Here is a 19,098-nt window from a genome sequence, read left to right on the forward strand (position 1 = left end):
CCTGTTTGCAGATGACATGATTGTATGTTTAGAAAACCCCATCGTCTCAGCCCAAAATCTCCTTAAGCTGATAAGCAACTTCAGCAAAGTCTCAGAATACAAAATCAATGTGTAAAAATCACAAGCCTTCCTATACACCAATAACAGACCAACAGAGAGCCAAATCATGAGTGAACTCCCATTCACAATTGCTTCAAGGGAATAAAATACCTAGGAATCCAACTTACAAGAGATGTTGAAGACCTCTTCAAGGAGAACTACAAACCACTGCTCAACGAAATAAAAGAGGACACAAACAAATGGAAGAGCATTCCATGCTCATGGTTAGGAAAAATCAGTATCATGAAAATGGCCATACTGCCCAAGGTAATTTATAGATTCAGTGCCATTCCCATCAAGCTACCAATGACTTTCTTCACAGAATTGGAAAAAACTACTTTAAATCTCATATGGAACCAAAAAAGAGCCCGCATTGCCAAGAGAATCCTAAGCCAAAAGAACAAAGCTGGAGGCGTCATGCTACCTGACTTCAAACTATACTACAAGGATACAGTAAACAAAACAGCATGGTACTGGTACCAAAACAGAGATATAGACCAATGGAACAGAACAGAGCCCTCAAAAATAATACGATGTTCTACAACCATCTGATCTTTGACAAACCGGACAAAAACAAGAAATGGGGAAAGGATTCCCTGTTTAATAAATGGTGCTGGGAAAACTGGCTAGCTGTATATAGAAAGCTGAAACTGGATCACTCCCTTACACCTTATACAAAAATTAATTCAAGATGGATTAAAGACTTAGATATTAGACCTAAAACCATAAAAATCCTAGAAGAACACCTGGGCAATACCATTCAGGCCATAAGCATGGGCAAGGGCTTCATGGCTAAAACACTAAAAGCAATGGCAACAAAAGCCAAAATTGACAAATTGGATCTAATTAAACTAAAGAGTTTCTGCACAGCGAAAGTAACTACCATCAGAGTGAACAAGCAACCTACAGAATGGGAGAAAATTTTTGCAATCTACCCATCTGACAAAGGGATAATATCCAGAATCTACAAAGAACTTAAACAAATTTACAGGAAAAAAATCAAACAACCCCATCAAAAAGTGGGCAAAGGGTATGAACAGACACTTCTCAAAAGGTGATATTTATGCAGCCAACAGACACATGAAAAAATGCTCATCATCACTGACCATCAGAGAAATGCAAATCAAAACCACAATGAGATACCATCTCACACCAGTTAGAATGGCAATCATTAAAGTCAGCAAACAACAGGTGCTGGAGAGGATGTGGAGAAATAGGAACACTTTTACACTGCTGGTGGGACTGTAAACTAGTTCAACTATTTTGGAAGACAGGATGGTGATTCCTCAAGGATCTAGAACTAGAAATACCATTTGACCCAGCCATCCCATTACTGAGTATATACCCAAAGGATTATAAATCATGCTGCTATAAAGACACATGCACACGTATGTTTATTGTGGCACTGTTCACAATAGCAAAGACTTGGAACCAACCCAAATGTCCATCAATGATAGACTGGATTAAGAAAACGTGGAACATATATGCCATGGAATACTATGCAGCCATAAGAAAGGATGAATTAATGTCCTTTGTAGGGACATGGATGCAGCTGGAAACCATCATTCTCAGCAAACTATCACAAGGACAGAAAACCAAACACCGCATGTTCTCATGCATGGGTGGGAATTGAGCAATGAGAACACTTGGACACAGGTGGGGAACATCACACACTGTGGCCTGTCATGGGGTTGGACGGGGAGGGATAGCATTAAGATATACCTAATGTAAATGACAAATTAATGGGTGCAGCACACCAACATGGCACATGTATACATATGTAACAAACCCTGGAACTTAAAGTATAATAATAAAAAAATAATAATTTAGAGAAACTGAAAAAAAGTGCTGCAATATACATCCATGTGCATATGTCTTTATAGTAGAATCATTTATATTCTTTTGGGTATATATCCAGTAATGGGATTCTGGGTCAAATGGTATTTCTGGTTCTAGGTCCTTGAGAAATCGTCACACTGTCTTTCACAATGGTTGAACTAATTTACGTTCCCACCAACAGTGAAAAAGTTCCGATTTCTCCACAGCCTCACCAGCATGTATTGTTCGCTGACTTTTTAATAATCATCATTCTAACTGGCAAAAGATGGTATCTTATTTTGCTCTTGATTTGCATTTCTCCAATGATCAATGATGTTGAGCTTTTTTTTATATATGTTTCTTGGCTGCATAAATCTCTTCTTTTGAAAAGTGTCTGTTGATATTGTTGGCCCACTTTTTGATGGGGTTGTTTCTTGTAAATTTGTTGAAATTCCTTGTAGATTCTGGATATCAGCCCTTTGTCAGATGGATAGAGTGCAAAAATTTTCTCCCATTCTATAGGTTGCCTGTTCACTCTGATGAGAGTTTCTTTTTCTGTGCAGTAGCTCTTTAGTTTAATTAGATCCAATTTGTCAATTTTGGCTTTTGTTGCAATTGCTTTTGGTATTTTTTGTCATGAAAACTTTGCCCCTGCCTATGTCCTGAATGGTATTGCCTAGGTTTTCTCCTAGGGCTTTTATGGTTTGGGGTTTTACATTTAAGTCTTTAATCCATCTTAGTTAATATTTGTACACGGTGTAAGTAAGAGGTCCAGTTTTAGTTTTCTGCATATGGCTGACCACTTTTCCCAGCACTGTTTATTAAATAGGGAACCCTTTTCTCATTACTTTTTTTTGGATCAGATTTGTCGAAGATCAGATGATTGTAGATGTGTGGTGTTACTTCTGAGGTCTCTGTTCTGTTCCATTGATCTATATGTTTGTTTTATGTACCAGTACTCTGCTGTTTTGGTTACTGTAGCCTTGTAGTGTAATTTCAAGTCAGGTAGCATTATGCTTCCAGCTTTGTTCTTTTTTGTTTTGGCTATATGGGCTCTTTTTTGGTTCTATATGAAATTTAAAGTAGTTTTTTTTTGTTTTAATTCTGTGAAGAATGTCAATGGTAGTTTGATGGAAATAGCATTTAATCTATAAATTACTTTGGGAAGTATGGCCATTTTCACAATATTGATTCTGCCTATCCATGAGGATGGAATGTTTTTCCGTTTGTTTGTGCCCTCTCTTATTTCCTTCAGCAGTGGTTTGTAAATCTCCTTAAAGAGGTCCTTCACTTCCCATGTTGGTTGTATTCCTAGGTATTTTATTCTCTTTGTAGCAATTGTGAATGGAATTTCATTCATGATTTGGCTCTCTGCTTGTCTATTGTTGCTGTATAGGAATGCTTGTGATTTTTGCATATTGATTTTGTATCATAAGACTTTGCTGAAGTTGCTTATCAGCTTAAGGAGTTTCGGGGCTGAGATGATGGAGTTTTCTAAATATGCAATCATGTCATCTATAAACAGAGACAATCTGACTTCCTCTCTTCCTATTTGAATACGCTTTATTTCTTTCTCTTGCCTGATTGCCCTGGCCAGAATTTCCAATACCATGTTGAATAGGAGTGGTGACAGAGGGCATCCTTGTCTTGTGCCAATTTTCAAAGGGAATGCTTCCAGCTTTTGCCCATTCAGTATGATATTGGCTGTGGGTTTGATATAAATAGCTCTTATTATTTTGAGATATGTTCCATCAATACCTAGTTTATTGAGAGTTTTTAACATGAAGGGCTATTGAATTTTGTCTAAGGCCTTATCTCTATCTATTGAAATAATCATGTGGTTTTTGACATTGGTTCTGTTTATGTGATGGATTATGTGATGGATTTATTGGTTTGTGTACAGTGAACCGGCCTTGCATCCCAGGGATGAAGCCGACTTGATCGTGGTGGATAAGCTTTTTGATGTGCTGCTGGATTCTATTTGCCAGTATTTTATTGAGAATTTTCACATCATTGTTCATCAGGGGTATTGGCCTGAAGTTTTTTCTTGTTGTTGTGTCTCTTCCCAGTTTTGGTATCAGAATGATGCTGGCCTCATAAAATGAGTTAGGTAGAAGTCCTCCATTTCAATTGTTTGGAATGGTTTCAGAAGGAATAGTACCAACTCCTCTTTGTACCTCTGGTAGAATTTGGCCGTGAATTCATCTGGTCTGGGGCTTTTATTGGTTTGTAGGCTATTAATTACTGCCTCAATTTCAGAACTTGTTATTGGTCTATTCAGAGATTTGACTTCTTCCTGGTTTAGTCTTGGAGGTTGTATGTGTCCAGGAATTTATCTGTTTCTTACTAGATTTTCCAGTTTATTTGCATAGAGGTGTTTATTGTATTCTCTGATGGCAGTTTGTATCTCTCTGGGGTCATTGGTGATATCCTCTTTATAATTTTCTATTGTATCTATTCGATTCTTCTCTCTTTTCTTCTTTATAAGTCTAGCTAGCCATCTATTTTGTTAATTTTTTCAAAAACCCAGCTTCTGGATTCATTGGTTTTTTTGAAGTGTCTTTATCTTCTTCGGTTCTGCCCTGATCTTAGTTATTTCTTGTCTTCTGCTAGCTTTTGGATTTGTTTGCTCTTGCTTCTCTAGCTCTAATTGTGATGTTAGGGGTGTCAATTTGAGATCTTTCTAGCTTTCTGATGTGGGCATTTAGTGCTATAAATTTCCCTCTTAACACTGCTTTAGCTGTGTCCCAAAGATTCTGTTATGTGGTCTCTTTGTTCTCATTGGTTTCAAATAACTTCTTTATTTCTGCCTTAATTTCATTATTTACCCAGGAGTCATTCAGTTGCAGATTGCTCAATTTTTATGTAGTTTTGGGGTTTTGAGTTAATTTCTTAATTCTGAGTTCTAATTTGATTACACTGTGTTCTGAGAGACTGTTTGATTATGATTTCCATTCTTTTGCATTAGCTGAGGAGTGTTTTACTTCCAATTATGTGGTCAACTTTAGAATAAGTGCCATGTGGCACTGAGAAGAATATATATTCTGATTATTTGGGCTGGAGAGTTTTGTAGATGTCTACTAGGTCCACTTGATACAGAGCTGAGTTCAAGTCCTGAATATTTTTGTTAATTTTCTGTCTCGGTGATCTAATATTGACAGTGGGGTGTTAAAGTCTCCCACTATTATTGGGTGGGAGTCTAAGTCTCTCTGTAGTCTTTAAGAACTTGTTTTCTGAATCTGGTTGCTCCCATATTGGATGCACATATATGTAGGATAGTAAGCTCTTCTTGTGGAATTGATCCCTTTACCATTATGTAATGCCCTTCTTTTTTTTATTTTTGTTGGTTGAAAGTCTGTTTTGCCAGAGACTAGGTTTGCAACTCCTGCTTTTTTTTTTTTTTTTTCGCTTTCCATTTGCTTGGTAAATTTTCCTCCATCCCTTTATTTTGAGCCTATGTGTGTCTTTTTACATGAGATGGGTCTCCTGAATACAGCACACCAATGGGTCATGACTATCCAATTTGCCAGTCTGTGTCTTAACTGGGTCATTTTGCCTATTTACATTTAAGGTTGATATTGTTATATGTGAATTTGGTGCTGTCATCTTGATGCTGTCTGGTTATTTTGCACACTAGCTTATACAGTTTCTTCATAGTGTCATTGGTCTTCATATATATATATGTATATATGTGTATATATATTTATGTGTATATGTATATATACATATATATTTTTTCTTTTTTTTCCCAGTGGCTGGTACCGGTTTTTCCTTTCCATATTTAGTGCTTCCTATAGGAGCTCTTGCAAGACAGGCCTGGTGGTGACAAAATCCGTCAGCATTTGCTTGTCTAGATTGGATTTTATTTCTCCTTCATTTATGAAGCTTAGTTTGGCCGGATATGAGATTCTGGGTTAAAAATTCATTTCTTTAGGAATGTTGAATATTTGCCCCCACTCTCTTCTGGCTTGTAGAGTTTCTACAGAGAGATCCGCTGTTAGTCTGATGGGCTTCCGTTTGTGGGTAACCCAACCTTTCTCTTTGCCCTTAACATTATTTCCTTCATTTTGACCTTGGAGAATATGATGATTATGTGTCTTGGGGTTGATCTTCTCATGTAATGTCTTAGTGGTGTTCTCTGTATTTCCTGAATTTGAGTGTTGGCCTGACTCACTAGGTTGGGGAAGTTCTCCTGGATAATATCCTGAAATGTGTTTTCCAATTTGGTTCCATTCTCCCCATCTCTTTCAGGTACTCAAGTCAATCATAGGTTTGGTCTTTTTACATAGTCCCATATTTCTTAGAGGTTTTGTTCATTCCTTTTTATTCTTTTTAATCTAATATTGTCTTTATGCCTTATTTCAGCAAGATGGTCTTCAAATTATGATATCCTTTCTTCTGCTTGGTCCATTCAGTTATCGATACTTGTGTATGCTTCCTGTGTTTCTAGTGTTGTGTTTTTCAGCTCCATCAGGTCATTTATGTTCCTCTCTAAGCCCATTATTCTAGTTAGCTCCTGTAACCTTTTGTCAAGATTCTTAGCTTCTTTGCATTGGGTTAGAACATGCTCCTTTAGCTCAGTGGAGTTTGTTATTACACACTGTCTGAAGCCTACTTCTGTCAGCTTGTCCATCTCATCCTCTGTCCAGTTCTGTGCCCTTGCTGGAGAGGTGTTGTGATCATTTGGAGAAGTGGCACTCTGGCCTTTTGGGTTTTCAGTGTTTTTTTGTTGATTCTTTCTCATCTTCATGAGTTTGTCTAGTTTCAATCTTTGAGGCTGCTGACCCTTGGATGGGGTTTTTGTGGGGACTTTTTTTTCATTGATGCTGTTGTTGCTTTCTGTTTGTTTGCTTTTCTTTCAGTGGTCAAGTCCCTCTTCTGTAGAGCTTCCATGGTTTGCTGAGGGTTCCCTTCAGGCCCTATTCATACGGTTTGTTCCCACTCTTGGAAATGTCAGTCAGGGAGGCTGGAGAAAGGACAAAGATGGGTGCCTGCTCCTTCCTCTGGGATCTCTGACCTTGAGAGACACTGACCGGATGCCAGTAGGAATGCTTCTGGGTATAGGTTGTCTGACAGTCCCTGTTGAAGTGTCTCACTCAGTGGTTGGCATGGGGAGCAGGACCCATTTAACAAAGTACTTTGTCCCTTGGTGGAGGGGGTGAGCTTTCACTGTCGGGGAGCCACTTGTCTGGGCTGCCCAGATTCCTCAGAACTATCAGGAGGAAAGACAGTCTGCTGGTCTGTGGAGACTGTGGCCCCCTCCCTGCCTAGGGACTCAGGCCCAGGGGGATCCGAGTTGGGTCCCTGAGCCCCTAGCTGGAGTTGTTGGAGTTCCTGCAGGGAAACCCCACCCAGTGAGGAGGGATGGATCAGGATGAGGCCCAAAGAGGCACTCTGGCTGCAGTTTGCCACAGCTGGTGTGTTAGGCTGCGGGGAATACCTCTTGGGACCAAGCCATTCAGCTTCCTTGGCTCCAGCAGGAGAAAAGCATGGCCTGGAGCTATAGAGATGGCTGCTGGCCTTCCCCCATCCTGGGAACTTAGTGTGTTAGGCAAGTTTAAGTTCCAGTGTTGGCTGCCACCCCTCTTTCAAGGAGGTCAAATGGCTTAGACAGCAGGTAGCCGCAGCTGTGGTGCTGGCTGCCCCTCGGGAGCTCAACAGGCTTAAGCAGATTCTAGCTGAGTGGTTGATGAGAATCAGCGCAGCTCCATGGTTGGGAACCCTAGGCCCTGGTGACATGGGCTCATGAGTGGGATCTTCCAATCCATAGGTTGCACATTTCCGTGGAAAAAGCACGGTTTCCCAGGCTAGAGAGCACACTAACTGCCTCCCTTGGATGGGGGGTGAGGGCTCTCCTGCCCCGTGTGGCTTTCAGGTGGGCCACCACACCACACAGCTCTTCCTTCTTCTCCATGGGTCACACCAGCCACCTAGTCAGTTCTGATGACAGAACCTGGATACCTTAGTTGCTGGTGCAGGATTTGCACGCTGTTATGGTTCTTTTTTTTGAGACAGAGTCTCACTCTGTTGCCCAGACTGAAGTGTAGTGGCATGATCTCTGCTCACTGCAAGCTCCACCTCCCAGGTTCACGCCATTCTCCTGCCTCAGCCTCCCGAGTAGCTGGGACTACAGGCGCCTGCCACCATGATCAGCTAATTTTTTGTGTTTTTAGTAGAGAACGGGTTATGGTTCTTTTTGATGGGAGCCTCTGATCACTGCTGCTTCTAGTCAGTCGTTTTGGCACCCCCGGCACCCAGGTCTTCCTAGACAACTTTTAAGTTAAATATTATTTCCCTTTTTGTCACACATTGAGGACCCATGACTGAAATATAACTCTTTTAAACCTCACATCATAGTCTAATCACCTGTAGGAGACTCTGAACTCATAGACAACACAATCCAGAAGCTTTTTCTAGTAAGGATAATGATCCAGTAAACCAATTCTTTGTGAAGAATGCATTATTCATGAACCTGTCCATCAGTAGGTTTTCAGAGACTTGATATACACATCAAACATCTCTATCAGTCAGAAATATTTTCCCTATTGCTATGAACATAAGCCATTTTATCCCAAATGTTATGACATATCTTTGTGCACAAAAATTGGTTACACCTATTTCATAAGCCTGAATTTTGATTAAAAATGGGACCTCTTTGCTATTACTAACAAATCTTCATAATATTCCACTGTGGCTTTTGACAGGAGTCATGGGAATTGTTAGCTTTTATCTGTTTCATTAGTATTGCACCATCAACCTGTCAAACTGCATTTGGAGCTCCATTTTGGGAAACCCTACATGCATAATTTCATTGGACATAGACATGCAGCTTGATTGACTCATAGGTTACAGAGAGTGAAATCTTAGGAAATCCAAAATCTAGCACAATGGAGCAAAATTTGAATCAAGAGCAAATTGCATTGTCCATTATCAGTCCAAAGAGGACATGCAAAGAGAGAGAGATGTCAGTTATAACACAGATTTAAAAATTTTATAATGATGGTAATATTAATTGTAATAATTGTAGCTTACTGAGTATTTTTTTGTGAAAGGGATTTATACACATAATTCCGTTAAACTTTGAATGATATTCATAAATACAGTGTCTAATGTTATTTTGAAGGCTTGTTTCTGATCTGAATTCCAAGAACTTTTCATGTATTATCTAATTAATACTCTGAAAAGTCCTATGACTATACCTATAGATACAGTCATTATCTGTATTTTATAGTTAAGTGACTAACGGTAGCAATCACAGCCTGGAGAGTCTCCTCACCCACCATCAATGGCCTTTTAATATGGTTTATTTACTATTCACCTTTCCTTACCATTTACTAATTCTTGTTTATTCTCTTGTAAATTCCAATCCCTGGTTTTAAAATACATCATTGTCACATAGGACATGATAAGAGAAAGTTGCATCATTTTTATTCCTTGTTGCATATGCACATCTTCTCTAATAAGCCACATCTGAAGGTGTCTGCTCCAGTAGTACATTGTCCATGGTTTCAACAATGCCACACAGTCATAAATACACCACCTAAAGCATAAGAGATGTGAAGTGAGAAAAGAGAGAAAAAGGAAAATAAAGGGGAGGAAGCAAGAGAAAAAAGGAAAATAAATGAAAAATATATTAAAAACCATAGATTTGAAAAAAATATATTTTATCTCATTTTTGCAATTAAATGCAGATCTTCCATTACAAAGCAAGGATTTCATTCTAAGTATGTGAATAGATTTGTATTTTTTTAAAAATCTTCCTCTTGTTATCCTCAGGATGAAGGAAAAGAAATAGGACAGGATCTTTTGATATTTACCTCTTAGAAAAGCACATGCTCCCTTCCTAAGGATGATTGATTTTAGTTTCATCACACATCAAGGCTTGTCTCATGCTTGCCGATATTCTCTTCAGAACAGTTATGCGAAAAAGCATTGCGTTTTCCACAGACTTTGTCCACAGAACTCTGACCCCGTGCAGTTCCTACATCCAGATACCAAAGCTTATTTCCAACTGGACCTTGGCCATCACCCTTTCCAAGTGCTCTTCTTTGTCTCACATGGAGTCATTTTTTTGGGGGATGGCATTAGGTAAGGAAGGCTAAGACAAGTTCCTAAGCCACTGCTATGGTGGCACTGGCTTTCTGGAACAATTGGACTTGGATTGAGTCACAAGGTCACAATGCAACAAGTTACTATGTGCTCTTGGGATTTTAGGATGTGTACATTGTGAGTGTCTATCTGCCTCCTGCGTCATTGCCAAGACTGGGACTAGCCTCAGGAGGTCACCTATGGAAGGCATTCTGCTATAAATGGGTGTATGAATGACTTACAGTGTGCACAGTGTAGTACAGGTTATGGAGATAATGATTTCATCCCTTCATTCATTCACTCCTTCCATCACGTTACAGAGATTTCCTGAGTGATTCCACTGGTCCAGCCAAGAATGTGGTCACTCTAGTCGTTCATCATCAAATAAGAAAATTGGATACAGAACTGATCATTATAATTTATTGTAGGACATAAAAATAGATGGTACAATTGCTAAGCCTATTGGAAAAATAGAGGTTAATACTGAATACCTATTATCTACTAAATACTTTTGGGCCCATTAGGATTTGGTATTTCATCTGATCTTCACCGTATGTGTATATGGTCAGTGTTGTTGTATTAGTTTTACTGATGAAGAAATAGGCCGAGAATGGCAAGGTAATTTGATCAAAATCTGACAGTTATAAGTAGGAGAGCTACAGTGCAAACCCAAGTTGGCCACCAGAGGCCCAAGATCTTTCCAAAACTGAATCTGACTTTTGTGGCGGTGCATTTCTGAGTTTTTCTTTCAGTCCTCTTGTAGACTCCCTTGAGAATCAACTGTTGTCACTTAACATGACATTCTCTTTTAAGTGTCCTGAAACAAATACAGTTGGCAAGCTTTGTAAGGCCATGGGACAAAATAATTAAATACAATAAATTAAATACAATATCCGAAATAAATATATAGTAGATGAACCTAAGAACTGATTGGAGATGACAAACAAAAGTGTCTGCAGTGAGAATGAGGCATAGACTGGGAGAATCAGAGAAAGAGAGAGAGAAAATATGAATGAGAATATACATTGAAAAAAATTAACACTTTGAGTCTTTCAGGGGCATGGGAGACAATAGCCAAAGGTCAATTAGCATTGACAGGATCTATGTACAGATGTAGGTGTGTCCCCAGCATTTCACATCTGCTAATTAGAATGACTTTGTGGATACAAAGACTAACTCTGCAAAAACAAATGCCTCCCTGTTCCCTTCTCCTGCCCTGGCTTTTGCTTATTTTTTGTATGCCCACCTGGATTGCTGCACAACTTCCTAATTGGCTTCTTGCCTCTAATCTTTCCCCCTCTAATCCCTCTCTTGCATTGTAGCTATAAAAGTCTTTCTGAAACACAGTTATGAGTCTGTCACTTGTGATAGCTCTTCAGTTTTCATTATAATAAAGTCTGAATTCTTTAGAGTGATGTTTATTTATACAGCCATTATTTACAGAGTGCTTACTATGTTTAAGGTACTGTTCTGAGTGAGAAAGTAGCAGTGAGTAAAACAACCTCTTCTGCACCCTCCTGCACTCCACCAAGACTCCCGTACCCTTCTCAAGCTTACATTCTAACAGGAGACAGATAATACATAGCAAATAAATAAATTCCACTTTATGGTATAAGTTATTAAGGCAAATAGAGGAGGAAGCTTGTGAGTTCAGATGGGAAGGTTGTAGTTTTAAACAGTGTGGTCAGAGTAGACCTCACTGATGTGACAGTTGAACAAAAAATGAGGAAAGGAAAGAATTTAGCTATTTTGAAACCTAGGGGAAGAATATACCAGGTCAAGGGAACAACCAGTGTAAAGATTCTGAGAGAGTTGCTTGCATGGGGTGTTATGGGAATAGCAAGAAGGTCACAATGGGTAGGGCAGAGTGAACCAAAATGAGAGTTGCAGGGAACAAATTCAGAGAGGTGATAGGGTCTACATTATTGGCCACAGTAATAGTTTTTACCCTGAGTGAAATGCAAACCATTGGAGAATAATGAGCGGAGGAGTGATGTGATATGACAGGTTTTCAAAGAATCATTCTTACTGCTGCCTACTGTGTTGACTGTTAACTGTGGAGTGGAAGCAGAGGGAGAGAAGCATAGAAGTCAGAAAGAGGGTATTGTAGTAAGCCAGCTGAGTGAGGAGGATGATGGCATGGAGCTGGTAAAGAATGGTTAGATTTTGGATATATTTTGAAGGTAGAGCCACCTTCAAACCTTGACCTTGACCTTCACACCCTGATGGATTAAGTGTGAAGTGTGCAAAAAAGAGAGAGACCAAGGCTTGAGGATGGTAGCATTGCTATCAATGGGTGAAGGTGGGTTCAATGTTATGGAGTCAGAGGGAGGAAGGAGTCAAGAATTACTATGTTTTCTGATGGTAGTAACTGTTTCCCAAAGTTGATCCTCCATTATCTTCCTTCATCTTAGTAAAGAGTACCATCATTTATATTTTTATTAAAGCCAAAAAATAAAATAAAAAATTAGGATTAATTCTTGACTGTTCCTTTCCCCTCTCTCCTCACATCTAATTAATCAGTAAGCCCTAAGGGTTCCACCTCCAAAATATGTTGCCAGTCCATCTCTCTCCCTTTCCTTTCCTTTGCTTTCCTTTGCTTTCCTTTCCTTTCCTTTCCTTTCCCTTGCCTTCCCCTTCCCCTTCCCCTACCCCTTCCCCTTCCCTTTCCTTCCTTCTTCCACTCCTAGCACTGTTGGGCAAACCACCTATGGCACTGTTCTTATCCTGGTCTATGTAAAGTGTATTTTTTGTACACAGCATATAGTTGAGTCTTGCTTTTCAGTTTTGTGATCTCTGAATTTTACTTGGATTATTTAGATACTTTACATAAGGATAAATACGATTTGATTTAGATCTTTCATTTTGTTACTTGTTTTCTGTCATCACTTCTGTCTTTCCTTCCTGAGTTCTTTTGGATTAAATGACTATTTTTCAATTTTAAGAATTCAAATTTTAAGTTATCTATTGGTGTCTTGAGTTTTTACACATCTTTTTGCTTTATTTTTTAATGGTTGCTTTAGTAATTATAATAAATATCCTAAACTTTTCAGCCTACTTTGAATGCATATTATGATACTTCATGAAAGGTATAAATACTCTTCAACTGTATAGTTCTAGTTACCACTCCTATCCCAGCTCTATAGGCTGAGGTTTTGTGTGTGATATCTACATATGCTATAAACCCAACAATGAAATAGTTGGGTTGATATGAATAGTTGTCATATTGTTTGCTTTAAACAATGTATTAGTCTACTCTGGCTACCACAGTAGTCTACTGACTACCATAACAAAATACCACAGGCTGGGTGGCTTAAACAACAGACATTTATTTCCTTGCAATTTTGGAGGCTAAAAGTCTGTGATCAAGGTACTGGCAAATTTAGTTTCTGGTGAGGGCTCCCTTCCTACCTTGTAGATGGCTGCCTTCTGTGACCTCACATGGCCTTTTCTCAGTATGTGTATATGAAGAGAAAATGATTGTATTCCTTCCTTTTCTTATAAGAATACCAGTTATATCAGACTAAGGCCCCACTGTTATGACCTGTTTAAGCTTAATTACCACCATAAAAGCCCTGTCTCTAAATACAGTCACATTGGGGGCTGAGGCTTCAATATATGAATTTGAGGTGAACACAGTTTAGTCCGTGTCAAAGAGACATAAATGTTTTAAAGAAATTCTGAGAAATAAAACATAATCTCTTTGCTATTCCTTTCTTTCTGAAAATTTAAGTTTCTGGGTGATATCTGTTCCCAAGCCTAAAGAACTTGTCTTAGCATGTCTTACAGTGCAGGTCAACTGGCAAAAGGCATTCTCTTCATTTTTTTCTATGCATTTATTTTATATGCTCCCTTGAAAGATATTTTTGCTCAATATAGAATTCTTGGTTTACAGGGTTTTTTTTTCCATCAACACTTAAAAATGTCAGTATTTTGTATTCTGACATTATAAGAGGTGAACCATTATTTTTGTCATTCTTCCCCTTTGTATAATATGTCATTTTTTTCCTCTGGCTGCTTTCAAATTTTCTCTTAATCTTTGGCTTTCATTATGGTATGGCGTGGTCTTCTTTGAATTCATCTTTCTTCAATTTGTAAGTTGATTCCTTTCACCAAGTTTGGGAAATTTTCAGCATTTAAATTTTTTTGTTTGTTTCTTCTCCTCACTCTCTTCCCTCTTACTGTGACTCCAGTTCCACATATATGGTACCTTTGGCTATTGTCTCCCGTGCACCTGAGAGACTCGGGGTGTTAATTTTTTCAATGTATATTCTTTCTCTCCTTTCTCTCTAAGTCTCCCAGTCTAAGTCTCCTTCTCACTGCAGACATTTTTGTTTGTCATCTCCAATCAGCTCTTAGGCCCATCTACTATATATTTATTTCAGATATTGTATTTAATCAATACTATTACATTTCCATTTTTAATAGTTTCTTTCTTTGCTATTTCCTCTCTGTTTAATAACTATGAGAATATTTTCTTTTACATCTTTAAGCATTGTTAAATTACCTGCTTTAAAATTCTTATCCTCTAACACCTGTGTCACCTCAGATTTAGTGTTCACTAAGTGGCTTTTCTCTTAAGTATGGATTACATTTTCCTATTCCTCAATATGTACAATGATTTGGGGTCATAATTTGGACATTTTGATTGATATATTCTAGACACATTGTATTATTTCTATTTCTTTTTTGAGTATTGATTTTTTGGTTTAGCAGGCAGTTTATTTGGCTGAACTCAAACTTCAAGTTTCATTACTCTTCTGTGATGAACATGTCCTAAAATCTCTGTTGCATTATTTTACCATTAGTTGGACTACTTATGGTGTTTCCATGCACATGTAATTGGGAGATTATCCAGAAATTAGGGTAGCATTTATAGGCACAGTGTTGCATTCCCTTTCTATGGCTCTCTCTTTCTGACATCCCCTCCACGACTTACTTTGTAGCTACTATGGTTGCCTTGAACTCTAACCTCTCATTTCTTAATCAGAAAGACTGTATATTTCTGTCTAAGTATTAGTTACCTTGCATGGCACTGACTGGGGTCCACCCATGGGCAAAAATGTATAAAATCAGGAAATGTACAAGGTACTGTTTTTTCCTTCCTTGTGTCTATTCCTTTCCAGTTTCTACCTGGTTTTGGCCACTTTCCAGTGTCTTCAGAGAACTATTTCCTGTATTTTGGTCAGCGTTTTTAATTGTTACAAAATATGGCTCATTCATTCATTTATTACAGATGTCAGGCATTGCTCTGATTCTGAGGAGTGGAAAATAATGATGCTCTTGTGGTAGGAGACAGACATATAACTAAGGATTGTAAAACAACTTGATAGATGCTACAGTAGAGCAAGGATAGAAAATATTTGTGCCTTATATTCCCATTGACAGCCTGTGATCTTTGTCTGCATTTCCTGTTCTCCATGCCCAGTCATCTCCCTGTCCTTCATACATTACCACATTTTTCTTAACTTTTAATCATTTTTCTCTCCAAATCAGAATAATTTTTATGACCTTTAATAAGAGTATAAACGCTTATGACATTCAAGACACACTGTCTGCGTTTGCCTTCTTTGTTCATCCATATTTTCACCAGTTTACTAATTCTGTAATTTAACATACAGTAATCCTATGACCAATGTATGCCCAGCACAAATAGATACAAATGCAAAGTGTGGTAAGTGCCACCAAGTAGAAGTACATGGTGCTATCTATGCTTTTCCTGTGGTTCACTCATCCCACATTTATTCCACAAACCTTTATTGACCACCCATGATGTCCAAGCATGAGGCTAAACCAGTCCCTTACCATTCAAATCATATATGTCTTTCCATCTTCATGTCTCTACTAACCAGCCTCCTTTCGGTCGTGCCTTGCCTCTAGCCCTTTACTCCTCCAAACTCTACCTATTTTTGGCCTTTCAGCTGAAGCTTCGCCTACTCCAACCATACAATAATTGCCAAATGATTGATCTCTCACTTTATGCTACTATGCATCATAACTATTTCTTATTTTTCAGTGTATCTCCAGAACGTAGGTGCACAGTTCCTGGCAGCACATTAGGCATTTAGTAAATACTAAATAACTGCATTCATGCTTACACCACACATACTAGGTTCTAGCTTACTCCTGGAAGCTCATTTAAATCTCTCTTCTCTGAACTCCTAAAGCACTTCCCATAAAAATCAGCATCAAATCAAGTAATGCCTTTAGTTATCCATTACTGTTCCCAGTGAGTTTATCTTGGTGCTCGCAATGGATTGCAAACTCAGGGGATCCAGAGTGTGATGAGGATATGCTTCATCACAGTAATGCAGAGTTGAACCCGAAGGAGATAAATATTCAATAACTGCGTGTTTGTTTTTTCTTTTTCATTGAAATGACCCGTGTCTTTTATATCATTTTGAAACATTTCCACAAAAACTGCACCAGTGGTATTCAACAACTTATACCTGGAAGTTCAGTAGACAATATGACATGGTGATTAGGAACAAGGTCTTAAAATATAGAGACCTCAGTTTGAGACCTCTGTGACGTTGGGCAAGATATTAAATCTCTCTGATCTCAGTTTCCTCATCTCCATAATGAAGAATAGTATCTTCCTCATAGGAGTACTGTAAGGAATAAATGAAGTAGAGTAATGTGTGTACAATGCTTAAGTTAGTACTGATGTATGGGAAATGGGTCAGTATATTTCACATGATATCATTTATACTACTGTTGGCACTATAGTAGTGTATTAGTCTGCTTTCATGCTGCTGATAAAGACATACCTGAGACTGGGTAATTTATGCAGAAAAGAGGTTTAATGGACTCATAGTTCCACGTGGCTGGGGAGGCCTCACAATCATGGCAGAAGGTGAAAGGCACGTCTTACATGGTGGCAGACAAGAGAGAATGAGAGCCAAGTGAAAGAGGAAACCCCTTATAAAGCCATCAGATCCATGAGACTTACTCACTACCACGAGAACAGTGTGGGGGAAACTGCCCCCATGATTCAGTTGTCTCCCACTGGGTCCCTCCCACAACATGTGAGATTTATGGGAGCTACAATTCAAGATGAGATTTTGGTGGGGACATAGACAAACCATATCAAGTAGACCCACTTAGCTTCTTAGAAATCCTGTTTAAAAGGAGGCCATGGCGGTTCAAAACAGTTTAGTGACTTGCACAAAGTCACTCAGCTAGTGAGATTCAGAGCCAGAACCCAACCCTGGCCTCTGTGGCTCCTGAACAAATTATCTTGTTCTTTACACAGCCCTAGCTCTCAGGAAACATGCTCAGAGAGCCTATCCCTGTGCAGCCAAAAGAGCAAGTCTTTTCCTAGTTGGAATGAAAATAAATCTATCAGAATGGTTGTTTTAGCATCCTAGAAACTCAAGTAAACATTCAGAAAATACATAGATGAGGTTCAGGAACTCAAGCACAGTGTTGCTTGGGTGTGTTATGGCAAACAGAGTAACTGCATGGAGAAACATTTCTGTCCCTGATACATATTTTGTGCTATTTTGTTTACAGCCACCAAGTGGATTAAGGAATAAGATCCTAGACCTGGGATTTCAAATGAGAGGATGATTGTCTGCAGAGCTCAGACATTTCTGTCGTTGGAGAGCTGTGTTTCCCATGTGATGATTGTTCAGTCAGGAGAGTTTCTCCTGACAGCTCTGGGGCATCTCATTTTTTTTTAACTGAGGGTTTCAAAAAAAAATTTTTTTAATGAAGGTTTTTTCAAAAACCCTCATCATAGTCTCTTTCATTCAACTTCTCCATTAGTAAGACATAGTGAGTAATTCGAAGTTTGACATTGCCCAGGGGTGACAGCCTGGATCAAGAAGGGGAAATGATGTGATCCAGAAAAGATTAGTGCTTTTAACACTCAGATCCCCCACCATTTGACATAAGTTACCCTTTCTTCCTTACTACTCATTCTTGGACCTGATGCTAACTTACTGCTACCAGTTTAGCCTTGGGAATTTCATTTCCTTTTGCTCTTCTCTCTAAACTTCTTTGTTTTATGTATTTAAGAGGCTAGCACTAGGTTAATCAAAGCTAAATTTCTTTTAACTGAGGTACTCTTGCTACATTGGCATTTTAATGTTCTTGGACCCCGTATGGACAAAGAGTTGAAAGAAACATACTCATTTTAATATAAATTTTTCTATCTTCTACATAAATTAGAGAAGCTATAAAATTGACCCATATCTCTTATTTTTCAGATAGACCACATGGTAGAAGGCCATGCTGCTTTTCCAGAACTACAAGTAAAGGCCACAGCCAGGTAACTGCTGTCTCTGTTCCATCTAAAGTTTTCCTTGTGTGACTGCATTGAGAGCATTTATGTTGGGCAGTTGGCTGATTTTCAGGTCCTACGGACAATGAAAATGCCTTTAGTGCTTGAAAGATAGTCATCTGGATGATCCAGAAGGTCCATGTATTAATTCTTTAAATGATGTAAGAGAACTTAGAGAACCTAGAGATTCCCCAAGGATATACCCAGGGACTATGGATAAGAAACTCTGATGTAGAAGGAGGACCATGGATTCTGGAGTCAAAACTTCTTAGTTTCACATCCCAGCCTTACTCCTTAATAGATATAGGACCTTAAGCTAGTTACTTAACCTCTTTATGCCTGTCTCTTCATCTGTAAAACTGAAGATAATAACTGATACGGAGTGATTTCTAGAATATTTTGAAGCAAGCCAAGTGCAAAAAAGTATTTACAATATACTCCCTTTCATGTGAAAAGAAAGACATAAGAAAATAAATGTGTATCTATTCATTTTTGCAAAAGACATACAGGAAGTGGCTAGGCGCGGTGACTCACTCCTGTAATCCTAGCACCTTGGGAGGCCGAGGCAGGCAGATCATGAGGTCAGAGTTCCAGACCAGCCTGGCCAACATGGTGAAACCCCATCTCTACTAAAAATACAAAAGTTAGCTGGACGTGGTGGTATGTGGCTATAATCCAGCGGCTCGGGAGGTTGAGGCAGGAGAATTGCTCAAACCCAGGAGTTGGAGGTTGCAGTGAGCAGAGATTGCGCCATTGTACTCCAGCCTGGGCAATAAGTGAGACTCCATCTCAAAAAAAAAAAAAAA

General features: G+C 38.8%; 1 protein-coding gene across 4 annotated transcripts in view; it reads left to right on the forward strand.

The window, feature by feature from the left end:
• The window catches only part of FGGY (FGGY carbohydrate kinase domain containing), a 469,171-nt gene that overhangs the window by 322,085 nt on the left and 127,988 nt on the right, over positions 1 to 19,098 (forward strand). For all 4 annotated transcript variants that reach the window (XM_011973864.1, XM_011973863.1, XM_011973865.1 and 1 more), the window contains one exon: positions 18,219 to 18,280. In XM_011973864.1, the coding sequence (XP_011829254.1) occupies positions 18,219 to 18,280 (62 nt within the window). The remainder of the gene's footprint in view (positions 1 to 18,218; positions 18,281 to 19,098) is intronic.

The sequence above is a fragment of the Mandrillus leucophaeus genome, unplaced genomic scaffold (genome assembly GCF_000951045.1).
Source record: "Mandrillus leucophaeus isolate KB7577 unplaced genomic scaffold, Mleu.le_1.0 Scaffold14, whole genome shotgun sequence".
In the NCBI taxonomy this organism is placed as follows: domain Eukaryota; kingdom Metazoa; phylum Chordata; class Mammalia; order Primates; family Cercopithecidae; genus Mandrillus; species Mandrillus leucophaeus.